The sequence below is a fragment of the Hakea prostrata genome, chromosome 2 (assembly GCF_041222555.1).
Source record: "Hakea prostrata isolate BN-2017 chromosome 2, UWA_Hpros_2, whole genome shotgun sequence".
NCBI classification, from domain to species: domain Eukaryota; kingdom Viridiplantae; phylum Streptophyta; class Magnoliopsida; order Proteales; family Proteaceae; genus Hakea; species Hakea prostrata.
This window is the reverse complement of record NC_142601.1, coordinates 47,359,719-47,381,602: the sequence shown is the minus strand read 5'-3', so window position 1 is coordinate 47,381,602 and position 21,884 is coordinate 47,359,719. Positions and strand designations below refer to the sequence as shown.

The following is a 21,884-nucleotide window of genomic DNA, read 5'->3' as shown; positions in this document are numbered from 1 at the left end:
ACCATTAGATTTGAATAATGTCATCACGATCCAATAGTTAAAATTTAAAAAGCAAGTATATGTGTAAAAACATATTTTAAAATTTAATAAATTATAATGGAATTCTGAGTTTCTTCCTCCGGCCTCCACCAGCACTTCCCCTTTTGTTTGTTGGGCACAAAGACCCGATTAATCAAAACACCTGCTGCTGCTTCTGATTATGCAATTTGGTAAAGTGAGTTAAAGCACCTGGAACAACCAGCAAGAGTGGAAAACCTAGATTATTGCCCAAGCCAAGGTTTAAACTGATTAGATTGACAATGGAAATCATATACATATATACTTTTTAAATTTACATTTATAGGTTTAATAATTCATAAATTTACAAAATAGAATCCCTCCATTTCTTCCTTCCGCCTCCACCGGTGGCAATGAGACCTGAACAATCCGACCTCACCGGCTCTTCCACTCGATCAGCCTCTCTTGCAGCGCTTCCAAGGCCGATAACACAAATGCAAGCGCAGGGCTGAAACAGAATCGCTGCTGCCCAGTCTTGCCCGCGTGGATATGACATGCCTGCGCTACCTGACGATTCCGAGACTTGCGTTAGTAATCTGGAGAATGCATTGCAGGAGAAAGGAATCCAGCTTTTGTAACCAACCGAGACCTCCGATCTTGTCTATTGCTATTGTGGTATAAGGACTTCAACCCTTAAGCTGCCCTGAAGCATTCTTGGTGCCGCAAGTAGGGAAATTGTTTGGAGGTGAGAATGGGAAACGCTTTGAGGATTGCTTGAGCCAAGGTTTAAAGTATTGGTATCAGTGATTTTAAGAGATATATGGTCATGTATCGCTCTTAATGTATTTTAGTGTAATTCAATGGAGAGACGTATTGAAATGTATCGTATTGATTTGGTCAAATATGGATACGTATCAACAAGTATCGTATAGTATGATGGGATACTTTAAAGACTAATTGTGATGACATGATATGAATAAGGTAAAATGGTTGTAAGGGTATTGGTCATAAACAATACAATTTATCAATTATCCTTAATTGATGCTTTTTTATAATTTAGGAGAGGTAGATGCAAATTTTTATTTTATTTGGATCAAAAATGACTTGGACAAACTTTAGAGGTCTAGATGAAAGTTTTTTTTTTTTTTTGGGGATCTGAGGTTCATCCGGGCTAGCTTGGGCGCATCTCGATTACATCGTCAGGGGAGCTTTTTATATTAATGTCGCCGAATGGATGCTTTTTATATTAATGCCGCCAAATGGGTGCAAACTCAAGACCTCCCTTAGGAAAGTTAGGCCTTTAACCGCTTTAACATTCCATCATTGGCTAATCCAGATAAAAATTACCATAGTCAAAATACACATCCAAGCATTTCACTAAGTCCTTTCCCAATTTTTGCATGCCATAAGAAGAAGTTTAGAAAACTTAGCATCAATGCGAGTATGACTCTCCTTTATTGTTGCTTGATGTCCTCACGATCATTGTTGCATTTATTCCAATTTATTTTACTATTTTCATCCCTAATCCAAATGAGACCTTCCCTATCCACACGTTTAATGAAGAGTTTATTCTTTTTTTTTTAATAAATTCGAGCCAGTTTTTATAATTTATGGGTTAACTTTTTTCCTTTTTGTGTGTAAAGAACCTAATCCTAAGTTTCTGAGGTCAAGATTAAGTCTAATATAACATCTCTTAAGGTTGCAGTTTGGTTACATGCGGGTTCAAATATCGAGATTTGAAACAAAATTTAAACTATGGAGTTAAATAAAAATTAGATGTTTGGTTGTGGAATGAAATTGTGGACACCTAAAAATTATTTGATCGCGGATTTTGTGATGGAATGAAGCTTTTTGAAACTCGGTTTCACCCCACCCATAAACCGTTCCGTTTTGGTGGATCTCGTTCTGTCTTTTTTCCCACGGGTTTTCTTGCCGGGATCTATCCCGCCCACAATTTGAAATAAACATCATTCTAGGAATCAATTTTTGAGATTTTACGTTCATATGCAAGACCATGGAAGGAAAACTTTGTAGAAGGGAAAATTTTAGAAATTTAATTATAAGAGGAATTGGCCAGGAAAAAAAAATTTAAGGTATATGATTGTTAGTCCTTGAGAATTGGTAATTATGATAAATCTAGTTCTACAATGAACCCGGACCAAGGGGCAACCAAGTCAACGCTAGTCCAGGATGCGAGCAAGTTTATCCAAGTCAAGACAAAAGGCCCAATCCAATCGCATTGATTATCCCATAGTTTATGGATTTCGAATTGTAAATGTTCTCATCTCTCCCAGACGATGGGAGATTGGGAGATTATCCTAGGAGTAGTTATAGGAAGTTTCTATATATGGGTAATTTACTCTCTCTGTCTATAAATAGCAATGTAAATTAATTAGAAAGGGCAATCAATGACAACTTACACTTATCACTTTTATCTTAGTTATCGTAAAGTAGATTTTGTTCTTCTATTTTTATAGCCTTAGTATAGAATGGTATTGGTTTGCTAAGAAGGAACCCCTCCCTTGAGTTTGAGTTGCCTTCTTTCAAAGTCCTCAATACAACAAGGCAGGTAAAATCCACAACAGGCTGATAATCTCTCTTTCGCTTGGGTTAATTACAAACCCTCGCACACCATTGCAAATCTAGAAGAAATTGCACCAACATCTTTTTGGCACACCGGTGGGACGTCAGTCATGATGCTAACTACACGAATGGTGATAATTGCAGAATAACAAAATCACAATTTTTCTCTTGTAAGGAATGAATCAGGCAAAGAGAATAATGTCAATGCAACTCATTGCCCTAACGGTGTTTCTCTAGAAGACATGTTCAAAACGCTATATCAAGGCTTGGCAGACTCACAATGTGACAACCAGCGGGCAATGCAGTTGAGAAAACGAACTTCAGCAGATAGAGGAGTCTCTGCCCCAATTGTGTCAAGTGGATGCCTTGGCAGCATTGAGTAGGGTAGAAGCTTCCGGCATCAAGGCCTTCCCTAGGCCGGAGTTCCCCTCCATATACAATAATCCAATGGCGCAGCCTTCAAGGCCACCCACACGAGTAAACTATCCTTATGGCCCTCCTCGAGTGGCCTCGAGGGGAAATGTTGTGCCTTTAGGGGCAAGTCAAATTCCTGATTTGCAAAGTGCAAGAGGCCGTCACAACACTTATCCTCCTTTTAACCCATTTCAGAATAGGTGGCAAATCCACCAGGATTCCTAGAAAGAGCCCCCTTGCCAATAAATGTGGACCCTTTTCCTCAAAGGGGAGTCAAGATAGTCGTGATTTTTGGCCTCAATAGGGACAGCAAGGTGGTCCTATTAACCGAGAGGGTGTCATTCGATTGATACAAGATCAGATCAATCCTACATACCGGCCCCATGATGTGGCATGTTTATAAGAAGCCTTATCTGGAAGAGTATGACCAAATAGACTTGGGATAGAACTTTAAAGTCTCTTAGTTTACCAAGTTTTCTGGGGAGAACAATATATCTAGCAAGGCACATTGCACAGTTCCTCGAGTAATGCGGCCTTGTGAATGGGGATGACATACTTGACATACTTGAGCTAAGATTGTTCCCTAACTCATTCACTTGGACCAACCTTCACTTGGTATTATAACCTTCTTGCCAATTTGATCTTCAATTGGCAAGACATGGATGATAAATTTCACACCCAATTCTATGTAGCAAAACCTCCGGTTCACATAACTAACTTGATTGACCTTCAACAAGCATTGAAGGCCCTGAGGTGTAGGTGCACATTAGCACTCCCAAAGAGTGAGTTTGTGGCAATCGCCCTAGACAGTATAACCTTGGACCTTAGGAAGAGGTTCGCTAACCAGAGGTTTACAAACTTGGGGCAATTATTGTCCGAGGCTATGAGATATGAGTACCATTAATGGAAGAGGAACAAAAGAAGGCTATGAGATATGAGTACCATTAATGGAAGAGGAACAAAAGAAGGCCTCGTCATTAGGACCAATTACCGTAGCGAGAGGCCTAGTGACTTGTTGGGGTCCCAGGTTTAGAATCCCTTGTATTATGCTAATTACCATAACTATGAGGCCAGTCTTGCCAACATTATGAGTAAAACACCTTTCACTTGCAAGTACTTGATGCCCGCTACAAATAAAGGAAAGGATGTTGATATTGTTAAGGCTGCAAGACAGCATTATTCCTTTGATACCTCCACGATAGAGATTATCTTTGATTATTTATTGAGGGAGGGACAGATTAAGCTAAGTGTGGGGCATAAGATTCCCCTAGCCCCTAAATTGAAGGAGAAACAGTACTGCAAGTGGCATAATTCACTTATGCATATTAATAATCAATGTTTTGTGTTGCAAAATGCTTTGTAGAAAGAGATTAAGGACGAAAAGTTGAAGTTTCCTGAGAAAGGAAAAGGATTAATGCTAGACAACGAAGACCCATTCACTGAAGTAAATACAATGAGTGGCACTACAAAAAGAGTGTGAGATCGCGGAACAAAAACAAGGTGATGGCTTCAAAGCCATTAGGGCAAAGTGAAGGAAGGCAAAATGAGAGGGACTACAGGGAAATCAGGAAGGAAGACTTACAGGGTTTCAATCTCATAACAAATGAGCACGAGTTAGGGGGAAACTTGTGACTATGAGAGGAGGTTTTCCACAAGAAGGAGGTTTCAATGGGGAGTTTGCTTAAATTATGAGTACGTCCTGAACAAGGAGCTTCCATTACTACTGTCCAAATTTTGTGCTCAGCAAAGGATGCAAAACAAGCATAACATGGCAAGAAGCAAGAAGGGGCAAGCAGGACCAAAAGACATTTGGTGAACGGCAAAGTTCAAAGAAATACTCATGGAAGAAAAGCTCCTTGCCAGAAGACCACTTAGTGAAAGGATGGTATTTTCTAGCCTAGACGACAAGACCCCAATCTTCGATAGTAGATGGATTGAGGTCCCAAAAATGAACCGAGACTAAGGTTTAAGGTATCGGCACCTATCGGTTCATATCTGTCAATAAGTATTGGTATTGTAGGTTTGGGATACAATACAAGCAAATACGTCTCTAGAAATTTATTATTTCTTATCGTTTCCCACGCATCTCTATGTATCGGCCAATACGATGAGAAACTATACGAAACGGTACAGTACGATACTATTGAAACAAACTACCTCAAAAGGAGGGAAGATGGGTTCTTTCATGTCTCATAACGAGTTGCAGAAGGAGAAAGAAAGGGGTGCACTATTGATCTGTTGGCCTTTCTTCTTGGAGCAAAAAACTAATTTACAGAAAGAGTTTGTGAAGGAGTTGATGGAAGGGAAGAAGTCTAAGACCTTGAGATTGAAGCCATGGAGTGGAAAAGAAAAACTCACAAAACTGCTAAACAGCATAAGCTTGGTGGGTCATCATATATCAACTTTTATCAATGACTGATTCCAGAAGTTCATCAAACTAGGAGGGATCGACTTAGGATAAATTGCATTTGTTTTGGATATGGATAATTTCAATACCGACTCTAAACCATTAAATTTTAGTTTCGCAGCCTTCTAAGACTTTTACATCCAAAAGAAAGAAAAAAAGTTTCATTGAGATCAGTACACCAATAAAATTTCAAACAAATGTAAAAAATTAACCTCTAAAATTCTGAATCGATTTCACTGATGGACCCAAACCCAAAAATTCCTCGATAAATGAAGCCTCCCACCCACCTTCAATATTGAGGCATATCCTTCTTCTGTATAAGGTATATTTTGTTAATTATAGAGTTAATTCACAGTACAAAATTTCCTTCATGAATAAAATCCAATTTTAAGAGGTGTCAAGTTTGGTGGTTATGAAGTGCACATGTTTAAGCAGGTCTATAATATATGTGTTTTGATCATTTCTATTCAATTCCATAGCCATCGATACATATTTGCGATACGATGCAATACGATACAATCTAAAACGTCTCTTAAAATCACTCAACCAATACACAATATTGTAAACCATGACCGAGACAGAAAATGACATATGGTAAAGCATGATGTGCATGATTAGGATTGGCAACGATTGCATCAGGAAAAGTTCTTCTATGATGGTGAAAGAATGACCAAAGCTAAGAAGTGGAGGATGAGTAACAACAAAAGGGCATTTCAAGCTGAACAAGGGCAAAATTGTCCTAGTCAACAATACTATGAGAGGCAAAAACCCATGACATGTGCTGAAGTAGCAAGGTCTCCCCCCCAAGAGTGACCATTCAAGACCTTCAGAAGTCAACAGGCCGAATGGTGATCTTGGGTAACAAACCTAAGGTCTCTCAGTCTTAGTCCAGCAATAATCAACCTATACATGACTCCAAAGTTGAGACACAATGCGCAAGGATGATAGAGAACCTGAGGAGAAAAGAGCATCACACATTTGTAGAAGTAGGATGATGTGCTCAGTATGGCTAACAACGAAGTATTCAAGGATGGGGAATCCAAAGTTGGGGATGTAGATTCAAGGTATAGACACAACAAGAATGAGCTAGCATCACCAGAAGGTTCACAAAGCCTAGGATTCTCCAACACTGAGTAAAACAGCAACTTCTATGAGTTCTTACAAGAGGTTTTGGGACTCAAGGAAAGTGCTACAATCAATATAGTATACGTTCTACCCTCATATTTTCAGTCAAATTTTGATTGGGATGCAGAAATTAGCGACGTAGATGAAGAGTTCCAATAGCCAATGATTTTGGGACCTTCACCCCCCCCCCCAAACAATCAATGGAAGAAAAGGAAGTATTGGTAGTGGCCATTGTAAGTCAGGTGGTTGCGGGCTTTCTAGTTCCCTCGAAAGAAATGACTAAGCACCTACAACCTCTATACATTAAGGTTGGTTTAATGGGAAGCCTATTGTACGGGTTCTTATTGACAATGGCATAATGGTTAACATCTTGCTAGCATGCATGCTCCCCATGTTAGGTAAGAACTTAGAGGATCTAGTTCCAAGAGACATGGAAGTTACAAACTTCTTAGGAAATGGTTCCACCCTTGGGGGTGTCTTTCTAGTAGATATCAGCGTTGGAGAGAGGAGAAGCATGACGGCCTTCTTCATGATGACTACCAATGCCACCTACAACACTTTGCTAGGGAGATATTGGATCCATGCCAACAAGTGTATTCCATCCACCTTGCATCAAACACTAATCATGTGGATGGAGGATGGGACGGTTCAAGAGGTTAAGGCAAATTCGCATCCTTTCCTCATGAATGCAAGCCACATGGATGCACGTTTGTATGATAAGGATGTGGGACCAATCCAATTGAGGATTTTATCACTTTGGACAACCAACAATAATGGTGGTTGAGGCGACTATGCTAGCGGGTAGCAACACCTTTCCTCTAGTTGGACCTTTAAATGTAGGTGTGTCCAATGAAAAATCATAGGACGTTGAGTCATGACCCTAGATCGGTCAAGGGAAGCTCTAGAGAGTATCTTTAGAAGAGTCTCCATTTCTCACATACAGAAGAAGTTGGCCCAAGCTACCATCTTACAAGTGGGAAAGACAAAGGACACACAAACCAAGATTTAGATAAACGGATTTAGTAGCAGTGCTGCCCACGTTGGAAGATAGCCTAGCCAAAGTCCAGGACCCTTTGGTTGAGGTAAATCTAGGCACGCAAGAGTCAAGACTAGTAAAAACCCATATATGTCAGTGGACTTCTGGAAGAGACTTTTAAAATAGACTCTTGTGTGTGTCCTAGAACAAAACAAGGACTGCTTCATGACCTGGGATTGCTCAGAGATGCCCGATCTCATCAGAAGCATTAAAGTCGAGCATCGCTTGCCCACTAAAGAGGGGTTCTAGCCTTACAAGCAACTATCACAACGAATATCTGTTAACATGATCATGAAAGTCAAAGACGAAATTAAACATCTACTAGATGTTGGCTTCACCCGAATGTCACGGTACGTGGAATGGTTATCCAATATTGTTTCGGTCATAAAGAAGAATGGGAAGCTCCAGGTATGCATTGATTTCCCAAATGCTGTGTCAAGTGAGCTATGAGAGGAAAAGTTAGGTGCATTGTGCAGCCAGGTGCAAGGATCTGGACGCCCTTTGAGATGGGTCTCATACTTCTATTAAAGGGACATGGAGATCTGTCCCACCTGTACCCATGTGAGTAACCTATCTTCTAGGGCTGCAATGGTTGTTAAGGAAGACTAGTTTTTAAGATACAAGTCGACCATGTTCAAGAACTGCTTTGCTGCAGAAAGGGACTTGCTGACTGCAATTCGAGTGTAATCTTGTAGAGTGAAGGATTCAGTAGATGATAGCACTAATTCACAGTAGTCATGATATAGGGTGGAGTCACAAGTTGTCTCAAGATTAACGTAGTTGAATTGGCAACAAATGCATGAGATGTGAAGAAGAAAAGTACGGGAATTAGGAGGAGAGAAAAGATGTAGAGAGAAGACAAGAACCTTGAAGCCATGGATTGATTGGAATGATCCAAAATAAGGGAAAATTTTTCAGATGGTCAAAAAGATTTACTTCATAGCATATTTTGAAATTTTAGTTAAATGGATCCTATTTTTTAAGGGCCTGTTTGGTTACATGAATCCAGAGATTTCAAATCTCTAGATTCATGAATATGAGAATTATACCCGTTTGGTTGTAAAAATCTCTAGATTCATGAAATCTAGAGATTCACTTTTTTACACTAAAAACGTAAATCTGTAGATTTATGGATAAGGGGTGAAATCTAGAGATTTCAAAAAAGCTATACATTTGCACATTCACAAAAATCACGTCGATCAATAGTTTTTTAGGATGAATCTACAGATTTCATTCCACAACCAATCATCTAATTTTATAAATTATAACTCCATAGATTTGAAATCTATAGACTCGAAATCTCTAGATATTTGAAATCTCCAGACTCATGTAACCAAACAGGCCCTAAAATAATTACCAATTCCTAAATTCTTAGATAAATTTTTTTCCGTCCAACTAATATTATACCATAAACTATTTAAATTACCCATAAGTCCTATACCAGCCAAGAATTCCTGCTTGGGGAAATTCTGTCACACAAGGCAAAGTGAACGAGTATATCAACAGAAGCAAGGTTCTACAGTGGCATTTCTTCATTAACCACCACACCACCTCAAAGGCTGCGTTTGATTGCAAGGGAATTAAGGGTTAGGGAAGTCAATTTTTAAACCTAAGTAATGTTAACTTCCATAATCATCATCCAATTTGATTAAATAAACAATTTAAATCTTTAATAATATTTGATCCTTTTATGAGTTTATATATTGAACTGTTACGGATCATCCCTATTAGATGCCATAACCAAGAAGAAAATTGTGATTTTATTTTGTAGAGTAATTTAAGACACCAACTTGAAAGACAGTCCCTACATAGAGTACTTAATTTTGAAATTATTTATTCACCATTAAATTATGGGAGACTTGTGTTGATACAGTACCCAACTTTACCATTGAAAGACGCTGGAAATGAATAATTGGGAAGTATCATATACCATAGGAATACTTGAATTCTCCCCCGGATTCTGCTTCTACAGAAGCCTTCTGCACTGGGTTTTCACCCTTCATACCTTGATTCTCCCCAATGTGCTAAACAGAGATGTGAAATGATAAAGCACAATTGTGCTGAGGTTTCAGTACATAACCCGTCAAGATACAGATAAGGTTCTGATCGTCTTACCCCCATAAGTACAGATACAACCAAGGACATGCAGCTGGATGCACCAACAAAGAGAATCTTCACTTCATTAGCATCACTAATCATGTTAAAATATGGTTAAGTGATAATCATTTTGATACTCTGATTCAATCAATGTTTGAAACATGGGTTGATGATTCAATAGTCAATTGATAAAAACCAATTGCTCAAAGGTTCATTTATTATCATAAATTTAGATTTTTTACACTTATAAAATTTAGATTAGCTAAACCATTTAAACCCTATGTAGGAAATTGCAATTGAACAGTGCAACAAAATTTACCCCATAATGGCAGCTCAATACAGCATCTTTGATGCAAGCTCGCTGAGAACAAGACATACAGGTAAAAGAGAAGCAGTATAAGATCCATCACTATACTTGAGGCCACGTAACACGCCAGAGTGCAAACGAGGATCAATCATTGCTTCTGGGACACCGAAGGCATCGGTGCATTCCAGCAGGCCTTCACTTTCTGTTTGAGGATCAGATTTGCAGGAAACAGATTCAAGAGCAACATTTAAGCCAATTGAGAGAGGTTCAGTTGTAAAACTGCATATTCACAAGAAGCAATATATAAGCCTCTGCAAATTAGAGCAGGTGAGACACCAATATGAATGTATAGAGAAGCTTATCAGATTAAATGTATATGTGGAGCCAACTGGAAAATTACATGTCAAAGCATCTCCCATCACACAATCCAACATACACGCAGCCATAAATATCATAGTTTCTGGCTATTAAAGTATGAACCCACTGGATTTCTGGAGTCTGGAAGCGATGAGGACTATGCATGCTTTCCTGCGATTATCCTAGAAAGAATTCAAACCTCCTTTCGAATAAATCTTTAAGGAATATTCATCCTTGTCGTATGACTACATACCAACTGAAGGAACTACCCAATTTCCAAAGATTTATCCATCAAATTCTACAATACTAGAAGTTAAAGAATCTATGCACCTTGCCTCAAATCGTCTTCCTTCAGAACCCATAGCCGCACATACTCCACTGATAACCCATGGGGGAATGAACGAGTCTTTGATTTCAATACTATAGCAGATTCCAGCTGATGAATCATGATAGGATTCACCGCCATCAGTATGGGAAGCTCTTTCAGGGAAAGCGACAGTATCAGCTCTATTCGTCTCCCAGCATTTCACCTACAAGAAAATGGTAATGATAGGCTATCCAAGCAGGATATATCAACGGAAATAAGAAGTATAAGAGTTCCATTCATAATTTACAATTTGAACTACACTAGATCTCTAGCTAATTGCTCGGTCAGTGGCACAACTGCATGAACTAGCGGAACTTATGACTTTTTTTGCAGGTGAATAAATAATTCATTACCAAAGAAGGGAAAAAAAAAGGGGGGGGCGCTCTTAAGGAGGGGAATCTACACCCAGAAAGCAAAGCTAGATTACCATGATGGATTGACCTGCAAATTGGGTAAAGTTCTAACAGAGAACAGTATACCTGTTCCTTGGGGTATCAAAACAGAAGAAAACAGATTTGTCCCTAAAAACAAAAATATGGTGTCCAAAATCTGCTACAAGGATCTAGAGGTGGGAAACTATTTTACCATATTTCAGTTCATCCAAATCAGATTAACAGCAGAACTTTAAAATTAAATATACGTTAAAAAGGGAAGAAAAGAAATCAATGTTTTGTTCAGCCTGCAGCAATTTCTAACAAAAGTTTGTACTGCCATTTGCACAGCACTTTATTTGAAGGAACAAACAGAGTAAAGGTAGAGTATCCATTGAGATTAAGTGTAAAGAATGCCTAGACTATACATTGCCCTTTTGTATATTTCTGAAGCCTTGCAGCTTCTTGTTCTTATGATCATTAAATCAGTTCCAACATAGTAACACAACATTTCAGATGAATTAATAAGATCAATGAATAAACTTTTTCCATAAGTCCCCTAATAAGGTAAATACCTTACATTGTAGATCTTTCAAATTGGTTATCCGTAATTGTGGTTACTTGTATCAAACGGGTTTCAATTACTCTCTCCATAACTCCATAGTATGACTCATCATTTGGATGCCTCTTTAGTTACTGCACCTTTGGATATAACCTTTATTTTTGTTAATTGGAACCATGATGCTTCTCCTTCATTCATCAGGTATTTTCCTCATGCTCATAATCTTATTAAACAACTTGGTTAACCAAGCTAGCCCACTTTTTGTATTTTTGTTTCTAGGACAGATTTTCTAGGCAAATAGAATGTGTACCGACACGTAATAAGTTATATTTCTAGGCCGGAAAAGAAACAAAATCATGTTCATTATGCATTACTATTTATGTATTTAGGACTTCTAAAAATTTTCAAAAAGCCACTAGATACCCATACATTTGGTGAAAGTGGAAGTAGTGCAGGTGTTGTTGATATTGGTAGTGGTGGTAGTGGCAGTGGTGGTGGTGGTGGCACTGGTTGTGTTATAAGTGGTGGACATGGTGGCACCAAGGCAGTGTCGGACTGATGGTCTTTGGTGTGAAGGTGGTGGTGGCGGTGATGGAGTCGCGATGGCAAAGAGTTGGTGGGGTTGTGGGGGTTATGGTCCTTATGGACCAATGGTAGCGGCAGCTACTACAATTGGTGGAGGTGGCAGTAGTCGTGATGGTGGAGATAGAGGCACTGATAGAGATAGTGGAGACGGAGGTAGTGGTGGTGGTTGAAAATGCATTGGAGTTGGTTTCTTATTGTGGAAATGAAATTAATGCTCTGCCTATCAACCTAACCATGCGTCCATTAAAAAGTTATTCTCTTTTATGTTTTATTTCTAGGATAAATATGCTATGAATTTGATCTCCTTTTTCTATTTTCTATTTTGCAGCAACATTTCGTCCCAATTAATTTCCAAAAACCAAAAAATGAACCATATTAACAAAAAGATTCTTAATTTTTTTCTTCTATGCAAGATAGAAGTAAAAACAGAAGAATTATCATGCAGTAAACTATTATAGACATAAAAGAGTAGGCTATGTTTGTGCAACCAAAGGGCACTCCAACCATAGTTGTCAAGGCAACGCCTTGGTGCTCTGGTTCTTTTTCGTGTCAAGGCAACCTAGCGTTGCCTTGGCACCTTGCTTGGTGTCACTTTGGTTTTTGTTGTCACTCTATCGCCTCACCTCACTTTGTCGCCTTGACAACTATGACTCAAACCCAACAATGGTTAAACCAATAAAGGCTAAGGTTCTATTACAAATATAGCAGTCAAAGGTAAAATCATAAAAGGCACACAAATTTGTAGTGGGTAACAAGTGATGAGATGCCAAGAATGGACCTCATGCATAAGGAGCAAGGTTGACACCTATGGAGCTTGCCAAAATAAATTGCTATAGCTAGTAGTCTTTTCAACATTTCAAGCAAAGAGAGCATTCTCAACCATGAAATATGAGAAACAGACTATACTAGAACTAGAAGTAATTCTTAAAGTTTGTGTTCAATACACTTACCGATTGACTGAGGAAGACGAGACCAACCGCATTGAAGTTTTCAATGTAAAATCAAGAGGTGCCTTCTGAACAGGAATGTGGAATTCAGAAACAAAAGTCCCATATTGGATAGATGGAACGTCACCAAACTTTTTCTTAGAATCATCTGTTCGATGTGAAACAGCAGAGGTTTCATGAGAAACCAGTCCTTTAAATGCTTTATCCTACAAATAGCATTAAAATACCATTATCTTGCTGTACGCAGTGCACAATACAAGGCTCTCGCGTTAAGAAAGGCCTAGGGATTGATTCCAGAGAGGCTGTTTCCAAAACTTCAAACCGTAAACCAAGCATTCAACAAGTGGGCACTTGACTGAAACACAAAGGATGATCTTCTCAGAAAGCGCAAACACACTACCCAGTCGTAAGGCTCCCACAACTCCAGTGGCTGGGGAGGTTCATAATGTACGAAGCCTCAGCCCCACTTTGCGGAAAGGCTGTTCCCAAAGAGACTCAAACCCACGAGTCACAATGGAGCAACCTTCCAAATTGCACCAAAGGTCCTCATACTAAAACGCTATAATCTAAGATTGAAATAGTAATTAATTGTTGACTGAAGTGAAGATATATATGTGCGTGTGTGTGTGTGTGTTTTTTTTTTTTTTTTTTTTTTGTGCGTGTGGGAGGGAGGGTGGAGAGGAGGGTAAAATACCATATCAACAGTAGCCATGCCTGATAAGCTTTCATTGCCAGAAGAGAGCTCTGCAACAGTGCAAAATGTGTTGTGTCTATAAATTTCAGTTGACTAATGGGCTTGAGTGCTGCTATCCTTGGCAGACACACCTGAACCTTCAAAACTGCTAGAGCTGTCATGGTTGATGAAGAAAAGAATCAGAAGTATAAACACCAGTCTAAAACTTATCACCACTTCAATCCTTTTAGATCACAAAAGAATACCATGTGAGTTGTGGTTTGCTAGAGGCAGCCACACTTGAAGGAAGCTTCTCCAAGCTGGTAGGCTTATCACTTGAAAAGTTATCCTGCAGGCAGTGAGATATACATATTTTCATTGACTCATTAATGATGGGATAATTACAAACTGTGATAAAAGACCAGAAATGGAAAAACTGCAGTAAGATATTAGAAGAATAAGCAATACAAACATATGGGAGGGACCACAACTGACCTTAGCCTTTTCTATTCCGTAGGGAACTCTGAATCTGTCACTAGATTTTCTGACAGGAAACACATCATTAACACGTGTATCAATGTATCTTGGAATCTTTACAGAATCTGTTTTCCTGAGCCCACAAGCTGTTTTATCACTGTTCCTAAAAGCGCAGGTCAATAAAAAGTAAATTAACAACAAAAGCATGATAAAAGAGAAGGTTTACAGCTTACCTTTCATGCCCAAACAAAGGAACTGCAGATTCATCTACATGCTCTGAGGAATTTCTTCGATTCAACTGCTCACCCTGTTAGCGTATAAACACATGAAAGAACAATGAGGAAAGTCCCTTTGATGCATATTAGAAGTGAAACATGCTAAAACAACTCTCAGTAACAAAACAAAAACTCCCTCACTTCAACATTTTTTGTGCAAGAAAGAAACTGAGAAGACTGACAAGAAAATTAACAGAAGAATGACCAGAAAATCCCTAATCTGATATCTGTTTAAATCAAAGCTTCTTGTAGATTTCAATCTAAAAAATTAGCACAGGAAAAACCAAAATTGTAAGAAAAAAAATATATATATATATATATATATATATATATATATATATATAATTGACAACCTAGCAGTAGACTTCAGGACCCAACAAATTCATGCTAAACACAATTTTTTGACAGAGATGATAAAAAAAAAATTAACTGTCAAATAGATAAAACTCATCTGTTAATCACAAAATTCCTTTAGTAATTGCATTAGATTAGAATGGAAAATGGGCAGCTAGTGTGGAGACCGGAGGAGCCACCGACTGAGCTCCTAGACCAGATCCAGAAGAATACAGACTCATATGTGTTTTACAGGGTGCAATTGGGTGCTTTTACCTGCTTGGGACAATGGTTAAGAGGGAATGACCTCCTAGTTTGGAGTTTCCACCCTCCTTGTGGGATTCTAGGGGGCTGCATGTAATTCTTCTCTTTCTAATACAAGCTTACTTATGAAAAAAATATGATCAAAACTTTAAATCAGTAGGCAAAATTTCAAATAGTAATTCACAGCTTCTACAATCAGGTCAACTGAAGCTGACAGGAATCCTTTGCAACTGCTAGTTCCCACCCCTCAGAAATATTACAAAAGCTGTACTTCCAGTTTGCAATATACCCATTAATATAGAGATATCCTGTTAGCAGTTATTTCAGCATACTGCCAGCATAGACGAGAAACTTTCAACTGAAAAACAACAGAGAAAATCTTGGGGCAAAACCATGATTATTTGAAATGAAGATTTAAATATATAACCAAAAATGCTTGTACATGGAGCATCAGTAATTGGGTGGCAAGTGTTCACAAACATCACATAAGCATGCACCAATATATTAGCTTGATAATAAGAATGACAATTAACAGATTAGATGAGAAGAACCAGTGGTGGTAGCATAAAAGTAATTGCCAAGTACAATTTCAGGGTATAGTCCAACCACGACTACTACTTCTCTAAATCAAACTATTAAATGGACAAGCCATACTTGCAAGCTGCAGGAATGAACCAACTCCTGACCAGGTCACCAACAACCCCATCCACCCCCCTCCCCAAATTAAAGGGTAGAGCGGAGGGGAGAGAGAGAATCAAGAGCAAGAATTCCATCAAGAGATCAAATTGTCTACAGGTCCATCCTTCAAACAATAGGTAAAACAAGCCACAGACCCGACACTCTCTAGAGAAAAATAAAGGCAGGAAAGAGAATATGGATTAGAAAATTACTCTTAATTCCAAGGGTGTCTTCCTTTTCATTGTGGTACCAGGTTGAAGCTTTGAAGCATCTCTTTCAAAAGATAGAGAATTAGATGACCAAGAACCAGGAACTGCAACCTTTGCCATACTTGTAATCTAAAACTGTATTCTACTTGTATGCACCATACTTGTAATCTAAAACTGTATTCTCCTTGTATGTTCAATCACTTTCCTGAAATCATTGGAAGCACAGAAATAATCCAATAAATTGGCAGTTCTACAAAAACCAATAGTGACAAAACAGCTAGTTATTCATGGTACACCTGGGGAAAGATTTGATCCACATGAATGGTTCCATTTTGAAGAACCCGTCAAATTATTTATCACTTATGAATCATATCTGGAAATGGTAAGTGGGGTTAAAACTCTACCCTGCTTATAAAATACTAGCATCTATCATTTCTAACCATCTGAAACAAATTAAGCCCCAAGTGAATTGAATTCGCTATGATGTTCACCTTCCCTTTTTGTGAATTACCTTAAATTTCAAATGAATACAAATCACCTTTGAGCCCCCTAACTAAACAAGTCCCCTCATTATTAATAAGGAACAGAAAGCAATTTTCCCTCAATTTCTCTTAGCTTTCCATTCCTCTTTCTACTAGAAACCTTATAGTTAAATTATACTAATGCAACCCTTCAGTTCCCCTGTTTTCTTTTCCCATCTCTTTCCATATTTTGGATCCAGTAGCTTTGGGTGCTGGTCCTCCACTGCTATGATTGTCATGCAATTCACATGCCTGTCATTGAGCAACCTGCGCTCACATATTCATGTTGTTGCAAGTATGTTTGTGCAACTGATCCTTGACTTTTAGTAGTTAGTTTACATACCGGAGCAGTAGAGCATGAAGATGCTGTTGACAATGCCAGGAATACAGCCAAGAAAATTGCACCAGCTCCAAAGCCAGATGTCCCTGGGACTGGAAACAATGCCACTGGGGAGCCAGAGAGAAGTGAATCTGATGATTCTGATGAAAACTGAGCAGAAGCTTTGCATTATATGTATTTACATCAGCAATTATTGGTCATCTGTTTCCTGGGACAAGCCAAGACTAGGAGGTTGGCTTTTTCTTGGCTTTGATAGCTAGGCTAGTTTATATAAGAATGATACATGTAGTACAAAATGTCTGCAAACTCAAGATATTGTTTAGAAATTTTCCTATTCTAACTGTTTTGAGGCAATAGTTTTGGCCTCAAAATACTGAGGATAAATTGAAGGCCTGTATGTGTAACTCCACCGGATTTTTGGATCTGTTCCTAATGACTGGTTGAACTGCTCGAAGCATAGCATGCATTCTGATTCGTTGATCTCTGTGGGGGTTGAATGTTCAAGGGAGCAGTGAAAATTTCCCCTACTAAGTTGTATAAATCACCTTTTGAAGGGTTAAGGCCTCAGACTATTGGAAGTACCATCAGCATTGTGGAGCTCCTACTCTTTGAAAGTTTACTTTTACGTCGCCATTGAGTGCTCAGACTCTGTTGAGATACCACCAAAGGACGGGACTCCTTTCTGGCTTTCTTCTGATGTTTTCGAAGCTGTTCCTATCTATTTACAACAAACTTGTAGTTTTGCCGATCTTTCCATCTAGTGGGCAAGTTTGGCCTTATGGTCCTAGCATTCTCCAAGCCTGAACGAGGCATAACTTGAAACTATTCCAGTCCTAAGGGCCAGGGTTTAGACCTTTGGTCTTCACTTAAAGTTGGGCTAGGGTTGGGAACTTTCAGCCTTGAATTAGTTTGAGGCCTGATGGCCCTAGCATTCCCCAAGCCCTGAACGACACTGATCTTTCAGGGCCAGTATTTAGCCATCTCTGTTAATGCTTCTTACATTTTAGCATCGGACTACAGCACTCGCATTTGTTTTCTGAAATTCATTTACAGACAAAGTATAACAAACAGCCATTTACTCTTCGTTCTAAGTGGGGGAGTAATATTGGTTCTTGGTTGAGCTTTAATTGGCCGTCAGGGGAAAAAATAAAAAACAAAAAGAGAGAAAGAGAGACAGAGAGACAGAGAATGGATACAAACTAAAGAACCACATCAACTTTCCTTCAGAAATAATCGTTGACAAAAGAAGCAAACATTGTTAATTCAGCAAAGTAAATTGAACTACTGTCAAACAATTCCAGGCATGAAGAAGCATAAGTAAATTAGATTGAAACTAACATATCCATTTAAAATGGAGAACTCCAATTCAATTCCAGAGGAGAAAGCAAAACAAAGAAATATCATCCAGATCCTGAAACCCAATGAAAAGAAAAATAGTATGTTTAGCATCATCTGAGTTTCTCCTTCCCAATGTTCTTCTTAGCTGCTTCATTGATCTTCTCAATATATCCTTCAATTGGAGGTGTTAATGTTGCCATAAACCGATTTGCAGGAAACGGTGTCAGATCAGGAATTCGTGCAGCTTCTCTGAGATTTTCTGGAAGAGCTTCAATTGCCTCTTTCTTCAGTCTTAGCAGAGTTGATTCTGCCGCCTGTCGGGCTCGGTGCCGCCTCATTAAAACCCGACTGTACTCCTTTGCAAGGCGCCGACCGTCTTCAACAGTCAATTCATACTTAGGGATTTTCTCTGCATCAACCAGACCTAATGAAATCAGATCTAACCCTGGAGTCCCCATAATAACTGGAGATTCCTCCTCACTTTTTCTCTTCTTAGCCTTCAAAGCATCAATTTCTCGTTGTCGGTCTCTGCTTATGAGACCCAATTTCTCACGCTCAGCTTCTCGCTCCCTCTGTTTTGGTGTCAGATAACGGATGGGTGTTGGAGCATCCAGGCATGAATCAACCATCTTGTTAAGGTGTTCAGCAGCTTCACGCATTCTTCCACCTCCAGATCCTCCAGATCCAGAAGATGCACCTTTTTTCTTTGGGATGACAGATCGTTTCAATGGTGCAGCCGTCTTGAGCTTTCCTTTACCTTTGGCTGTTCCACTAACAGAACATCGTTGTAGAAACTGATGACCAACTGATTCTAAGGATGAAGTCAGAAGTTTCAATCTTGAGATATTCATGTTTCTGATCATCCTTCAGCAACAAGTGCAATTGGTACCTGTTCAAGGGAAGAAAGGTTTATAGGAATTGTTCTGGAAGCTGTATTTTGATATCTCAAGATTGTTAAAAAATAAAAGAAATTACTAAAAAATAGGAACTCCCACCCAAAACCCTTATACAACCCCTTTTATAGAAACTTGAAAACTCAAATTCTTGGGTAGGGGAATCTCAATTTGTAATGACGAACACCTCACACTTAAGGCTCTTTTTGGTATCAATTCTCATTCTCTATTATGATTATTTAAAAGAAATAAGTATAAGAATTCATTATTGGTCAAGAATGAAACATGGTTAGGAGACATTTGTTGACAATAAATTATGGAATGAAAAATAAGTTTGGCATGTCAAAATGAAAAATTGCTAGAAAATAATAATGAAAATTAATACCAAAAAAAATCCTATTAATCTAAATATTAACAATTAATTAATTACCAAAAAATGCATCAAACAAAATATTAGCTTAACAATATTCATATAAACTATAAGTTTCGCAAGAAAACAATCATACTTACTACAATATCAATATAATGTCTACTAAAATTAAAACTACGCTAAACACTTATAAAGAAAATAAGTATCTATACATTCATCATCTATCCTAATAAGCTTCCATGATTTGTTTTGCAATTTTCTTTCGATATGCTTCCCATTGTAATTGTTCTGTGCGGCCTACCACATCGGCAATGTCCAAGACCTCATCATCATCACTATCACTACTTTCAAATTCACCATCAAGCTCTCCCTTCTCCTAACAAGAAAAACCATCACAACTTACTGTCCACGAACAAAAGTTAGCGAGCAGCAAGTAGATTGATTTGATCTAGATTGTCAATTGTGAAAAATCCACTGCTCAATTTGGATAGAAAAGTAAACATGTATTTGAGTAAAAGATTAATCATGATTTGCCCAACTTCTAACAAGAAAAACCATAACAGGTTTGCAAACACAAAACATACACTTAAAACCCAGAAAAGCAGCATATAGAGAGAGAGAGAGAGAGAGAGTGAGTGCAAGAAAAGAAACATGGGGGAATTCTTTGTTTATTAAAAGGACTCAGCAAGTTGTGCAGCCTATTGACAGCAACACAAAGCTGTTCATGTAACAAGTTCCTCCCCACCACCCCTTCTATCACAAGGTTAAACTCTAAGGAGAGAAATAAAACAGAGTTGAAAACCACATTCAAAGTTGGTACTTTTTTTCATAGTTTAAAATTAATATATACCCTGAGAATATGGGCTGCTGCCAAAACAAATGAGAATTTTCATACGGATGATAAAAAGAGTTAAAATACACTTCTATTCTAAACCCAAGAAAATGAAAGCTTCCAATTTGATTAAAATTGGAAAGTATTTAGCTGGTAGGATCCCACCCCATCAACCCATCTTGAAAGCAAGGATCCCATCTACTCACAACTTATTAGCAGAGGCAAGAGGTTTCTACAACCCACCCATCCCACCCCCACCAGCCCCAAAAACAGAAAAAAACGCATTCCAGTCACAAGGCTCCCACTAATGCAGGGTCGGGAGACACAATTGAGTGCAGCAATCACAAGATTCATATGTGGAATTTTAAAATAAAAAAAAATTCCATGCATTAGGCCCAAAACAGCAATTTTCATGGAAATGTATTGGATTTATCTGCCCACCAAACAATAAACATTCCCAGAGCTTCGGCAGAAAAATGAGAGTTAAGACTTGGACCATCTGACGCTGAGATGCAAAATCTCATAGAATCTCTTAAAGATCAGCGGGATTGGCTTAAAGAGAATCAACTTGGGGGTATCACTAGTATAGTTCGATAGAAGCTTTGACCTAAAATGATTCTACGTATAGGAGCATTTAATCAAACCCATTTACCCCACTGGAGGGATTTTACTGTCTTTAAGAACTGCCTGGGATTAAAATAATGGAGCATAAACCGGCATATTTTAACAGTTAGCGCATCGTCGCCGGCCAAAAAGAAGGAATCAATCTTCATAATAAGATCAAATCTCTCAACAAAATCGTTTGGTTGAAAAGTTTAACCAGAAAGAAGAGCGAATACATTACATCTTCAAAGCTGGAAGTTATGAGAGGAAAATCGACTGCAAACACTAGTTGAAATGGAATGAAAAAAGAAAAAGTTCGTAAACAAGAAATCGACCTTAAAAGATCTGCCGCCGGAGCTAAGAGCTCTTGCAAGCCTTAAACCAGATGAATTTGACCTCGAAGCTCGGAGACAGGTAGGTTTGAGAAGCCTTCGAAGATGAGAAGAATTTTTGCAGGTATGGAGAGTTGCGTTAGGATTTGAGAGAGTTTCAAAGGGATTATTATAAAATAGTACCCGCATCTTAATTTTAAAATTTCAAGTATACCCACATAAATGAGAATGAATTTTCATTCATAATCCATTATTATCCATCGTGGATTTTGGAGTTTTTTTATTATTTTAAATAAAAATAACAATGATAATAAATACTAAGCAATTTAAAATAATGAAAAAATCTCATTATAGACATAGTTCGAAATTTCGAACCGTGTCGACACGGCGACACGGCCGAAATTTCGCCAAAAGTCGGGCGACTTTTGGTAGGGGTTCGATGAAAAATCGAACCCCTGTTTCGATGGGTTTTTTTGGTCATTTTGACCTGAAATTTGATGTGTAGCCTAATTTGAGGTCAATAAACACATTGGTAGTGTTATTTTGATCTAAAACATTACCTAAACTAATGTTCTTAATCGACCCATGTCC

The 21,884-nt window shown here is 38.3% G+C and overlaps 1 protein-coding gene, 1 long non-coding RNA gene and 1 pseudogene across 3 annotated transcripts; all 3 read right to left on the bottom strand.

Annotated features, from left to right (window-relative positions):
• Positions 1–9,992: 9,992 nt before the first annotated feature.
• Positions 9,993–10,722, bottom strand: LOC149024533 (uncharacterized). The gene is made up of 2 exons (XR_016171655.1): positions 10,654–10,722; positions 9,993–10,245 (listed from the first exon to the last, which is right to left on the bottom strand). It is a non-coding gene; the product is annotated as an uncharacterized LOC149024533 (long non-coding RNA).
• A 50-nt stretch (positions 10,723–10,772) lies between these two features.
• LOC149024532 (uncharacterized) lies at positions 10,773–18,089 on the bottom strand (annotated as a pseudogene). The gene is made up of 7 exons (XR_016171654.1): positions 16,068–18,089; positions 14,539–14,612; positions 14,324–14,468; positions 14,095–14,177; positions 13,850–14,003; positions 13,159–13,361; positions 10,773–10,853 (listed from the first exon to the last, which is right to left on the bottom strand). The product of XR_016171654.1 is annotated as an uncharacterized LOC149024532 (transcript).
• A 91-nt stretch (positions 18,090–18,180) lies between these two features.
• On the bottom strand, positions 18,181–21,465 carry LOC149024531 (uncharacterized). The gene is made up of 2 exons (XM_089144764.1): positions 21,297–21,465; positions 18,181–19,152 (listed from the first exon to the last, which is right to left on the bottom strand). Exon 2 carries the CDS (start codon positions 19,124–19,126, stop codon positions 18,374–18,376), a length of 753 nt encoding a protein of 250 aa, XP_089000890.1. The 5' UTR covers positions 19,127–19,152; positions 21,297–21,465; the 3' UTR covers positions 18,181–18,373.
• Positions 21,466–21,884: the final 419 nt, after the last annotated feature.